The sequence below is a fragment of the Balaenoptera borealis genome, assembly GCF_965194805.1.
Source record: "Balaenoptera borealis genome assembly, chromosome: 1".
Lineage (NCBI taxonomy): Eukaryota > Metazoa > Chordata > Mammalia > Artiodactyla > Balaenopteridae > Balaenoptera > Balaenoptera borealis.
The window spans coordinates 118,387,534-118,401,340 of record NC_138860.1 but is presented as its reverse complement, the minus strand read 5'-3'; the positions used below and the strand labels follow the sequence as shown (position 1 = coordinate 118,401,340).

General features: G+C 36.1%; 1 protein-coding gene and 1 long non-coding RNA gene across 4 annotated transcripts in view; one reads left to right on the top strand and one right to left on the bottom strand.

Annotated features, from left to right (window-relative positions):
• The window catches only part of LOC309604795, a 184,717-nt gene that overhangs the window by 112,809 nt on the left and 58,101 nt on the right, over window positions 1-13,807 (bottom strand). The window lies entirely within an intron of this gene.
• Window positions 1-13,807, top strand: part of LOC309604771 (calcium-activated chloride channel regulator 1-like) — a 33,128-nt gene that overhangs the window by 14,099 nt on the left and 5,222 nt on the right. Inside the window, 8 exon segments of the mRNA XM_082339719.1 lie at window positions 1,530-1,627; window positions 2,330-2,533; window positions 2,537-2,554; window positions 2,683-2,798; window positions 2,800-2,951; window positions 3,515-3,685; window positions 4,569-4,768; window positions 4,772-4,805. Of these exon segments, the coding sequence (XP_082195845.1) occupies window positions 1,530-1,627; window positions 2,330-2,533; window positions 2,537-2,554; window positions 2,683-2,798; window positions 2,800-2,951; window positions 3,515-3,685; window positions 4,569-4,768; window positions 4,772-4,805 (993 nt within the window).

Here is a 13,807-nt window from a genome sequence, read left to right as displayed (position 1 = left end):
TCAACATTTTCTGTCTTCATTCATTTCTCACCACTTTCTACCAATACCACCAAAATGAAACTTCTTTCTCCATGGTTACTAATGAAATTCAACTGCAGTTCCAAAATTCTGGCTCAGTATCTGTCCTGCTCAATCTTAAAGTAGAGATTCAAATAGCCCTATTTCACTGAGGAAGAAATATAAACCTAGAGAATAGAAATGATTTGCCCAAGGCTAGAGTTAGAGACCTGATTACCAAGTCTTGCTCTCTGAAATCCATTCTTTTCCAGCTCCTGACACCTAAGTTATCTCCCTCTTCATTAACTCCTGTATCATTTATTTTCTGCACTTAATCAATTTTTACTTTATTCTAAACTGTCATTCTCTAATTGTTTTGGTATATCTTAGATACAACTAGAAAATAAGCAGCTAGTTTAAAAATTGTCTTTAATTTTCATAATGTTATTTGGTGATTAGATCAGCTTTACTAATGTGGAAAGCACTTAAATCTAATGATTGATATAAAAATAATATTTGGCTAGTTTTTTCTTTGTTCTAACATATTTTGAGCAAGGTTTAGTTATTGTAGGATTACATCTAGGATACTGATATACTAAAAGTTCCTAAGGTCTGGGAAATTCATCTTCTGTAAGTTTAAAAAGAAATTTTTTAATGTATTTTATAGTATATTGATAAGAGTATAATAGCAAACATGGGCTTCCCTGATGGCGCAGTGGTTGAGAGTCTGCCTGCCAATGCAGGGGACGGGGGTTCGAGCCCTGGTCTGGGAGGATCCCACATGCCGCAGAGCAACTGGGCCCGTGAGCCACAACTACTGAGCCTGCGCGTCTGGAGCCTGTGCTCCACAACAAGAGAGGCCGCGATAGTGAGAGGCCCGCACACCGCGATGAAGAGTGGCCCCTGCTTGCCACAACTAGAGAAAGCCCTCGCGCAGAAACGAAGACCCAACTCAGCCATAAATAAATAAATAAATAAATAAATAATTTTAAAAAAATAGCAAACATGATTTTCCCATTTAAAATTAGTATTATATGGAATATTACTCAGCCATAATAATGAATGAAATAATGCCATTTGCAGCAACAAGGATGGACCTAGAGACTGTCATACTGAGTGAAGTCAGACAGAGAAAGACAAATATCATATGATATCGCTTATATGTGGAATCTAAAAAAATGGTACAAATGAACTCATTTACAAAACAGAAAGAGTCACAGATGTAGAAAACAAACTTATGGCTACCAGGGGTGAAAGCAGGGGGAGGGATAAATTGGGAGACTGGGATTGACATATACACACTACTATATATAAAATAGATAACTAATAAGGACCTACTGTATAGCACAGGGAACTCTACTCAACAGGGAAAAGAATCTAAAAAAGAGTGGATATATGTATATGTATAACTGATTCGCTTTGCTGTATACCTGAAACTAACACAACATTGTGAATCAACTATACTCCAATAAAAATTTAAAAAATAAAATAAAATTAGTATTATAAAGGTAAATAAAATTCCATTTTGGGAGGACATTGTTTTTATGCCAATAAAGAGATAAATGGCCTTACTAATGCTTTCAGTAGAATTTCATCTAGAAGTGGCAGCATCACTCAGCAGGCTATTCAGGTCAGTATCTTTAAAAAAAATTCTTCGCCTTTTCACACTTGTAATAACTTTTTTTTTTTTTTAAATAAATGTATGCGGGCATCCCATTCTGATTTAGTGACCCTTTTTTTTTTTAATTAATTAATTAATTTATTTTTGACTGTGTTGCGTCTTTGTTTCCGTGCAAGGGCTTTCTTCAGTTGCGGCGAGCGGGGGCCACTCTTCATCGCGGTGCGCGGGCCTCTTACTGTCGCGGCCTCTCCTGTTGCGGAGCGCAGGCTCAGTAGTTGTGGCTCACGGGCCCAGTTGCTCCGCGGCATGCGGGATCTTCCCAGACCAGGGCTCGAACCCGTGTCCCCTGCATTGGCAGGGAGACTCTCAACCACTGCGCCACCAGGGAAGCCCTGTAATAACTTTTTATTATCCTAAATAGTAACTTCTTTCTCTAATAAATAACTATTCTTCCTGAAAACATTTCAGGTGTAATATCCTTATTGAATTTGCTTTTTGTGACACTTATAGTCACTTTTTCTTTTGATTTTTCTATTTTTTATCAGTATAAATGCTTTTCATTTGCAAAATTCTTCAAAATCATTCTTAGTTATTTTAATTGAAATCTTAAAAGTATATTTAGAATTACTCTGAACTGACTAAACTTTGAAATGTTACTAACTGTAATAACAAATCAGTTTCACATGTTTGTTGTTTTTATTTATGTAACAGTTGGAAAGCAAAGCCTTGACAATTACAGGAAGGAAATGGATAAATGGTACAGTGCCTGTGGACAGTACAATTGGAAATGCCACTTTCTTTGTTGTCACATGGACAATACAAAAGCCAGAAATTCTTCTCCAAGATCCACAAGGAAAGAAATATAAAACCTCAGATTTCAAAGAAGATAAGCTAAATATTCTATCTGCTTATCTTTGAATACCAGGTATTGCAGAGGTAAGAATATTTTTTTATTTTCTCCATGCTTTATCAACCAATTTTGAGGAAAAAATGAAGATAACATCATATACAGGAGTAGGAAGATATTACAAAAGCTCTCAAATAGCTATTTTTAAAATTTTCAGACAGGTACTTGGACTTACAGCCTTCTAAATAATCATGCCAGCCTTCAAATGCAAATGCTGACAGTGACTACTCGAGCAAGAAGTCCTACTACACTCCTAGTAATTGCAACAGTTCACAAGTCAAAATACAGCCCATTACCCTAACCTACTGATTGTTTATGCACAAGTCAGTCAAGGGTTTTTGCCTGTACTGGGAATCAATGTAACAGCCGTTATAGAAACCGAAGATGGACATCAAGTAACATTAGAGCTATGGGACAATGGTGCAGGTAATAAGAATCTGCGTCAACTTCCACTGAACTTAAAATCCTACTATAATCACATGACTTAGAAGTCAAAATTTCCTATATATGCTAATGAAACATATTTTAAGTGAATTTAATTTTAATGGTTTTAAAACTTTTTAACTTTTCAATTAGTTATCTTGTCTAGGCATAAACATGAACACATTTATCTTCTTTAAATTTTATGAACAATTTTGTCTTTCCCATGTAACAAGAGTACAGTTTTTCTCTATTTTCATTAGTGTCGGTGTTTTGCATATGCTTTCTCCAGTTTAGTTATATTTTCCTTATTTTGTTAGGATTCTCTTATGAAATAATAGTAGCTAATATTAATTGAATGCTTACCATGAATTAGACTTTTGCAAAGTCAAAGGTTGGCAAGTGGCCAAGCCAGGTTTTGAACCCAAGTAGTCTGATTCTAGGGTTCATGTGCTTAAAAAATTGTGCTATACTATCTCCCAAAATAGCTTCCATCACTAGTGCTCATGAACAGTTGATATTGTCATTTTTACTTTGTTGTATGTCTAATATTACATTTCAATATCAAGGTGCCGATACTGTCAAGAATGATGGCATCGACTCAAGATATTTTACAGATTATCATGGAAGTGGTAGATACAGTTTAAAAGGACATGCCCAGGCAAGAAACAATATGGCTAGGCTAAGTTTAAGACAACAACAGAACAAAGCTCTGTACATACCAGGCTATGTTGAAAATGGTAACTGGCATTAAAATAGAAATGTGTCATTTATTTAGGTAAATTATATGTGGCAAGCATTTAAATTATAATGTACTATGGAAAACCTAGTTATATAGTTATATAATCACCTTTATGTTTCAAAACCATATTTATGTTAACAGACCTAGCATAGGACTATGCTTCCAATATGTTTTGTTTACGTCTCCTTCGGTTCATTTACATTGGAAAAAAAAATTACTGAGCACCTCCTAGGTGGCAAGCATTTTGCTAGATACTGGAGCTACAAAGATATATAAGGCACCATCCTTGTCCTCAAAGAATTTACAGTCAAGAAGTAAAGACGGATAGGTTAAAAGATAGTACTAAGATTGCACAATGTCTCCTCATCAATTTTATTTATTTATTTCTTAGTATTTATTTATTTATTTGGTGCATTGGGTCTTAGTTGCAGGATCTTCATTTGCAGCATGTGGGATCTTTTGTTGTGGCACGCGGGCTCTTTGTTGTGGTGCAGGCTCTTCGTTTTGGGGCACGAGCTCCTCTCTAGTTAGAGCCTGTGGGCTCAGTAGCAGCAGTGAGCGGGCTCTCTAGTTGTGGCACGTGGGCTCTTGAGTGAGCAGACTTAGTCGCCCCACAGCATGTGGAATATTAGTTCCCAGACCAGGGATCGCACCCATGTCCCCTACATTGGAGGCAGATTCTTACCCACTGGACCACCAGGGAAGTCTCTCCTCATCAATTTTTAAATGACACCGATAAAACAAGCTTTTTTTCATTAAAAGCTGTTACTTTTTCAATGGCTGCTATCAATCAATATTAACCCTCTACAGCTGCAAATGAGATTATGAAATAAACAATAGGTATCACAATATGACAAGTTACAAAATTGCTTTTTTGGTAGGTAAAATTATACGGAACCCGCCCAGACCTGGAGTCAAAGATGACGTGGCAAAAGCTGAAACAGACTTTAGCAGACTAACCTCTAGAGGGCCGTTTACTGTATCAGGAGCTCCTCCTCCTGGTAATCACCCTCACGTGTTCCCACCCGCCAAAATTACAGACGTTGAGGCTAAGTTTAAAGAAGATCACATTCAACTTTCATGAACAGCCTCTGGCAATGTCCTAGATAAAGAAAAAGGTAAGTTTGACATAACATTTAAAAATATTATATACTAAAAGAAATCCCACTGGTTTTCATTTGCTAAAAATTTTCTAATGTCCTATTTATAAATAACATGTATAGATTGTCTACTATGGGCCACCTATTTTCATATGTGAAAACTTAAGCTCCAAGAGATAATGAACTGGCCCAAAGTACTTCACATTAAATAAATTAGACGACTAACTCACTCTCGTCAGATTCTGTTGTGCCAAACTGCCTCTCACAGTATGAACCATCTTAGAAATTACTTTGAGAAGACTGACTTAAGAGCTTTCTGTTGTGTTCCTTTCTCCCTAAGAGGGAAAACTTTTTCTAAGTATTTCTGTACTTGCACAATTTCCTTCATTCACTGATCATTTGTTGAAATTTCAAATACTATTAGGTTTGTTTTTTTTTTTTCTAAGCTTTGTGCACTCAGAGGGCAGACAGCAGAAGCAAGAAGAACTACAATCCTGCAGCCTGTGGAACAAAAACCACATTCACAGAAAGATAGACAAGATGAAAAGGCAGAGGGCTATGTACCAGATGAAGGAACAAGATAAAACCCCAGAAAAACAACTAAATGAAGTGGAGATAGGCAACCTTCCAAAAAACAATTTGGAATAATGATAGTGAAGATGATCCAGGACCTCAGAAAAAGAGTGGAGGCAAAGATCGAGAAGATGCAAGAAATGTTTAACAAAGACCTAGAAGAATTAAAGAACAAACAAACAGAAATGAACAATACAATACCTGAAATGAAAACTACACTGGAAGGAATCAATAGCAGAATAACTGAGGCAGAAGAACGGATAAGTGACCTGGAAGACAGAATGGTGGAATTCACTGCTTTGGAACACAATAAAGAAAAAAGAATGAAAAGAAATGAAGACAGCCTAAGAGACCTCTGGGACAACATGAAACGCAACAACATTCGCATTATAGGGGTCCCAGAAGGAGAAGAGAGAGAGAAAGGACCCGAGAAAATATTTGAAGAGCTTATAGTCGAAAACTTCCCTAACATGGGAAAGGAAATAGCCAGCCAAGTCCAGGAAGCGCAGAGAGTCCCAGGCAGGATAAACCCAAGGAGAAACACGCCGAGACACATAGTAATCAAATTGGCAAAAATTAAAGACAACGAAAAATTATTGAAAGCAGCAAGGGAAAAACGACAAATAACATACAAGGGAACTCCCATAAGGTTAACAGCTGATTTCTCAGCAGAAACTCTACAAGCCAGAAGGGAGTGGCATGATATACTTAAAGTGATGAAAGGGAAGAACCTACAACCAAGATTACTCTACCCGGCAAGGATCTCATTCAGATTCAATGGAGAAACCAAAAGCTTTACAGACAAGCAAAAGCTAAGAGAATTCAGCACCACCGAACAAGCTCTACAACAAATGCTAAAGGAACTTCTCTAAGTGGGAAACACAAGAGAAGAAAAGGACCTACAAAAACAAACCCAAAACAATTAAGAAAATGGTCATAGGAACATACATATCAATAATTACCTTAAACATGAATGGATTAAATGCTCCAACCAAAAGACACAGGCTTGCTGAATGGATACGAAAACAAGACCCATATATATGCTGTCTACAAGAGACCCCACTTTAGATCTAGGGACACATACAGACTAAAAGTGAGGGGATGGAAAAAGATATTCCATGCAAATGGAAATCAAAAGAAAGCTGGAGTAGCAATATTCATATCAGATAAAATAGACTTTAAAATAAAGAATGTTATAAGTGACAAGTAAGGACACTACATAATGATCAAGGAATCAATCCAAGAAGAAGATATAGCAATTATAAATATATATGCACCCAACATAGGAGCACCTCAATACATAAGGCCACTGCTAACAGCTATAAAAGAGGAAATCGACAATAACACAGTAATAGTGGGGGACTTTAACACCTCACTTACACCAATGGACAGATCATCTAAAGTGAAAATAAATAGGAAAACAGAAGCTTTAAATGACACAATAGACCAGATAGATTTAATTGACATTTATAGGACATTCCATCCAAAAACAACAGATTACACTTTCTTCTCGAGTGTGCACGGAACATTCTCCAGGATAGATCACATCTTGGGTCACAAATCAAGCCTCAGTAAATTTAAGAAAACTGAAATCATATCAAGCATCTTTTCTGACCACAACGCTATGAGATTAGAAATGAATTACAGGGAAAAAAAACGTAAAAAACACAAACACATGGAGGCTAAACAATACATTACTAAATAACCAAGAGATCACTGAAGAAATCAAAGACGAAATCAAAAAATACCTAGAGACAAATGACAATGAAAACACGGTGATCCAAAACCTATGGGATGCAGCAAAAGCAGTTCTAAGAGGGAAGTTTATAGCTATACAAGCCTACCTCAAGAAACAAGAGAAATCTCAAATAAACAAACTAACTTTACACCTAAAGGAACTAGAGAAAGAAGCAAAAACAAAACCCAAAGCTAGCAGAAGGAAAGAAATAAAGATCAGAGCAGAAATAAATAGAAACAAAGAAAACAATAGCAAAGATCAATAAAACTAAAAGCTGGTTCTTTGAGAAGTTAAACAAAATTGATAAACCATTAGCCAGACTCATCAAGAAAGAGAGGGAGAGGACTCAAATCAATAAAATCAGAAATGAAAAAGGAGAAGTTACAACAGACACCGCAGAAATACAAAGCATCCTAAGAGACTACTACCAGCAACTCTATGCCAATAAAATGGACAACCTGGAAGAAATGGACAAATTCTTAGAAAGGTACAGCCTTCCAAGACTGAAACCAGGAAGAAATAGAAAATCTGAACAGACCAATCACAGGTAATGAAATTGAAACTATGATTAAAAATCTTCCAACAAACAAAAATCCAGGACCAGATGGCTTCACAGGTGAATTCTATCAAATATTTAGAGAAGAGCTAACACCCATCCTTCTCAAACTCTTCCCAAAAATTGCAGAGGAAGGAACACTCCCAAACTCATTCTATGAGGCCACCATCACCCTGATACCAAAACCAGACAAAGATACTACAAAAAGAAAATTACAGACCAATACCACTGATGAATATAGATGCAAAAATCCTGAACAAAATACTAGCAAACAGAATCCAACAACACATTAAAAGGATCATACACCATGATCAAGTGGGATTTATCCCAGAGATGCAAGGATTCTTCAATATACGCAAATCAATCAATGTGATACACCATATTAACAAATTGAAGAATAAAAGCCATATGATCATCTCAATAGATGCAGAAAAAGCTTTTGACAAAATTCAACACCCATTTATGATAAAAACTCTTCAGAAAGTGGGCATAGAGGGAACCTACCTCAACATAATAAAGGCCATATACGACAAACCCACAGCAAACATCATTCTCAATGGCGAAAAACTGAAAGCATTTCCTCTAAGATCAGGAACGAGACAAGGATGTCCACTCTCACCACTATTAATCAACATAATTTTGGAAGTCCTAGCCATGGCAATCAGAGAAGAAAAAGAAATAAAAGGAATCCAAATTGGAAAAGAAGAAGTAAAACTGTCACTGTTTGCAGATGACATGATACTATACCTAGAGAATCCTAAAGATGCCACCAGAAACTACTAGAGCTAATCAATGAATTTGGTAAAGTTGCAGGATACAAAATTAACACACAGAAATCTCTGGCATTTCTATATACTAATGATGAAAAATCTGAAAGAGAAATTAAGGAAACACTCTCATTTACCATTGCAACAAAAAGAATAAAATACCTAGTAATAAAGCTACCTAGGGAGACAAAAGACCTGTATGCAGAAAACTATAAGACACTGATGAAAGAAATTAAAGATGATACCAACAGATGGAGAGACATACCATGTTCTTGGATTGGAAGAATCAATATTGTGAAAATGACTATACTACCCAAAGCAATCTACAGATTCAATGCAATCCCAGCAAATTACCAATGGCATTTTTACAGAACTGGAATAAAAAAAATCTTAAAATTTGTATGGAGACATAAAAGACCCTGAATAGCCAAAGCAGTCTTGAGGGAAAAAAGCAGAGCTGGAGGAATCAGACTCCCTGACTTCAGACTATACTACAAAGCTACAGTAATCAAGACAATATGATACTGGCACAAAAACAGAAATATTGATCAATGGAACAGGATAGAAAGCCCAGAGATAAACCCACACACCTATGGTCGACTAATCTATGACAAAGGAGGCAAGGATATACCATGGAGAAAAGACAGTCTCTTCAATAAGTGGTGCTGGGAAAACTGGACAGCTACATGTAAAAGAATGAAATTAGAACACTCCCTAACACCATACACAAAAATAAACTGAAAATGCATTAGAGACCTAAATGTAAGAGTGGACACTATAAAACTCTTAGAGGAAAACATAGGAAGAACACTCTTTGACATAAATCACAGCAAGATCTTTTTTGATTCACCTCCTAGAGTAATGGAAATAAAAACAAAAACAAACAAATGGGACCTAATGAAACTTAAAAGCTTTTGCAAAGCAAAGGAAACTACAAACAAGACGAAAAGACTACCCTCAGAATGGGAGACAATATTTGCAAACGAATCCATGGACAAAGGATTAATCTCCACAATATATAAACAGCTCATGCAGCTCAATATTTAAAAAACAAACAACCCAATCCAAAAATGGGCAGAAGACCTAAATAGACATTTCTCCAAAGACATACAGATGGCCAAGAAGCACATGAAAAGCTGCTCAACATCAATAATTATTAGAGAAATGCAAATCAAAACTACAAGTTATCACCTCACACCAGTTATAATGGGCATCATGAGAATATCTACAAACAACAAATGCTGGAGAGGGTGTGGAGAAAAGGGAACCCTCTTGCACTGTTGGTGGGAATGTAAATTGATACAGCCACTATGGAGAACAGTATGGAGCTTCCTTAAAAAACAAAAAATAGAATTAACATATGACCCAGCAATCCCAGTACTGGGCATATACTCAGAAAAAACCATAATTCAAAAAGACACAGGCACCCCAATGTTCATTGCAGCACTATTTACAATAACCCCGTCATGGAAGCAACCTAAATAGCCATCGACAGACGAATGGATAAAGAAGATGTGGTACATATAGACAATGGAGTATTACTCAGCCATAAAAAGGAATGAAACTGGGGCATTTGTAGAGACGTGGATAGATCTAGAGACTCATACAGTGTGAAGTAAGTCAGAAAGAGAAAAACAAATATCGTGTATTAACACATATATGTGGAACCTAGAAAAATGGTACAGATGAACCAGTTTGCCGGGCAGAAATTGATACACAGATGTAGAGAACAAACGTATGGACGCCAAGGGGGGAAAGTGGCGGCGGGGTGGGGGGGGTGGTAGGATGAATTGGGAGATTGCGATTGACATGTATACACTAATATGTATAAAATAGGTAACTACTAAGAACATGCTGTATAAAAAATAAATTAAATTAAATTAAAACATTTAAAAAAATATATAACTTGCACTTAGTTGAGTGCACAAATCTTTTTTTTTTAAATATAAGCAAAAGATACTTCCTGCAAATAAACAGACAATTTTACAGAATATGATGAGATATGCCATTGGATGTCCACTTCCACTTGAGGGTTAAGATCACAAGGTATATCTTAAAAGGCTTTTCAGTGCAGACTATCCCTGATCTATGTCTTGAAGAATGAGAGAAGTTAGCCAAGTTAAGTGAAGATGTCCCAGAGAGAGAGAGGATCACGTGCAGAGATTTGGCTATGGAGTCTGAATTAGAGTTCAAGGCCAAAATATCTCATTCATTCCAAGTTCCTTAGAATAAATTGCCATCATTCCAGGAAGCTTAAATCACTTTCAGCTTTGCTTTAAATTTAACAAATTAAATTAGTATTTATTGAATGCCTACCATATTCCAGTATTGTGCTAGACTAGTAGATTCTTTTTTTTTTTTTTAATTTATTTTTGGCTGCATTGGGTCTTCATTGCTGTGCACGAGCATTTCTCTAGTTGTGGCGAGTGGGGGCTACTCGTCATTGTGGTGCGCGGGCTTCTCATTGCAATGGCTTCTCTTGTTGTGGAGCACAGCCTCTAGGCACGCGGGCTTCAGTAGTTGCAGCACGTGGGCTCAGTAGTTGTGGCTCGGGGCTCTAGAGTGCACACTCAGTAGTTGTGGCTCACAGGCTTAGTTGCTCCACGGCATGTGGGATCTTCCTGGACCCGGGCTCGAACCCATGTCCCCTGCATTGGCAGACGGATTCTTAACCACTATACCACCAGGGAAGCCCTAGACTAGTTGATTCTTATGGGGTAAAGCCAATCTTGCTATTTTCCCTTTAAGGTGGTAAAATGAAAGCAATATGCATATCAATAGACACATATCTCAGAGGTTGTCAGTGCTGAAAAGCCACTTTCAATGCTCTTTCTCCTGGGTTATAATAAACCCCTTACTATATGCTCTCAAAAGAAATGATGCTTTTTCATCTTTCATTTCCCATGTATCTATATTTCTTTTTGTCATTATTACACAATGGAAAAAAATCATTCTAAAGCCAAAGGAAACATAAAATACCCATGAAATGCTCTTTGTACTTCAATATTGAGATTCTTATCATGACAGCTCTGAAATACATCATGACCCTTAAAAATACAGTGAAATTAAAAAGAAACTTCCACTGAAAAAGACATAAATGAAATTATCTGACCAAATGTTTAATTCTGAATTGAATTCAGTTAAGACCAAGACTTCAGTTCATGATTGGCTTCATAATAAACATCCCTTACGCTGATTATAGGAACTAAAAGAAGGAAGAAAGTATTTCATATGTACATTGGGAGAGAAAACAAAAATCAAAAAAACTTCACTGTGTTTAACCTCAAATGCCTCAAATAGGTGGGATCTGATCGTCCTCTTTCCTTGTGACAAGTAGGAAGGTACTGTAGTTGCTATCAAATTTTACCCTTAGGCATTGCAAAACGAGGTAGTAGAAGTATCTCAAAAAATAAATATTTATATAATTTCAAATTAAAAACTTAAATTTTCTGGGACCCAGTTTCCATACCTGTCAAATATGCAAATCAGACTATATGACCTAGAATTACTAAAACAAGTAGATGTAATTCTAATATTTTATGATCCTCTAATTTTGTCATTTTGGGTATCAACTGAATAACTCTATTGTTGGTCAACAAGTAATATTTTTATTAAGGTGTAATTGACCTACAACACTATGTTAGTTCCAAGTGCATAACATAGTGATTTGATATATCTATACAATACAAAATGATCACCACTTTAAGTCTAGTTACCATCTGTCACCATACTAAATTACTATAGTATTACTGACTATATTCCCCATGCTGTACATTTCATCCCCATGACTCATTTATTTTGTAAAAGTTTGTACCTCTTAATCTCCCTCACCTATTTCACTCATTCCCCCCCACTCCTCTCCCCTTTGGCAAATACTTATTTGTTCTCTGTATCTATGAGTCTATTTCTGTTTTGTTATGTTCATTTGTTTTGCTTTTTAGATTCCACATATAAGTGAAATCATGTGGTATTTGTCTTTTTCTGTCTGACATAATTCACTTAGCATAATACCCTCTGGGTCCATCCATGTTGTCACAAAAGGCAAGACTTCATTCTTTTTTATGGCCGAGTAATATTCCATTGTATATATATATACCACATCTTCTTTATCCATTCATCTGTCAATGGACACTTAGGTGGTCCATATCTTGGCTATTGAAAATAATGCTGCAATGAACATAGAAGTGCATATATCTTTTTGAATTCGGGTTTTTGTTTTCTTCAGAAAAACACCCAGAAGTAGAATTGCTGGATCGTATGGTAGTTCTATTTTTAATTCCTTTAGTAACCTCCATACCGTTTTCCATAGTGGCTGCACCAACCAACATTCCCACCAACAGTGCAAGAGGATTCCCTTTTCTCCACATTCTCACCAACACTTGTTATTTGTTGTCTTTTTGATAAAATACATTCTGACAGGTGCAAGGTAGTTTTGATTTGCATTTCCCTGATGATTGGTGATGTTGAGCATCTTTTCATGTGTCTGTTGGGGCCTAGAAGTAATTAAGGAGGTCAAATACATGCCCAACACAGTATCAGATACTCTAGTTCATACAAAAGGAGTACTCTAGTTCATACAAAAACATACTTTTGCTTTCAAGAATAATATGTTCAAATTGAAAAGATAAACTGAACCTCTATAAAACTGGAAAACTCTTTTCCATGCAATGAGAGTTCATGGAAGAGAGTCATAAGGGGATGAAATACATGACCAGGACTTCATGAAGAAACTGGATCTCCTGTTGGGCCTTGAAGAATGAGTACAAATTGTATAGATAGGGAGAGGGAGGCACATTCCAGGGAGTCATGACAGGGAAAAAAGGAACGAAATAATATGATCAAAGTCAAGAGAGCAAAATTTCACAATGAAATATTTGAATGAAAGTAAAGGATGGATGGATAGATAGATAGATCCACCTCAGTGGAATGCAGAGAGGATGTAAAGAGTAGTGGAATAGGTCAGATCGATAAGGCCTATTTATTGAAAGACTAGAATTTTAAGGCACAGGGCCTGAATTTAAAAAAAAAAAAACACTAAATTGAAGTTATTCACCACATGCTTAAAACATCTTCAACATTTCATGAAAAAAAAATAAAGTCTTCATTTCAAAGAAGACATCTGATGTTTTATTGTTCATGGCATTTCATAATGTGAGAATATATTTCTATATCGATGGCTCTTGTAGATTTCTAAAAGCATTTTGAAATGAAACATTCATCAGCATCTTTCTTTCCTTTCTTGATAAAGTAACAGTAATAATAGCTAATATTTCAAACATTTATTAACTCCCAGACATTGTGCTAAATACTTTTCATGCATTATCATATATAATTCTCATCACTAGCATTCCGTAGATATTTGTTGAATGAATTGAATGACCGATTC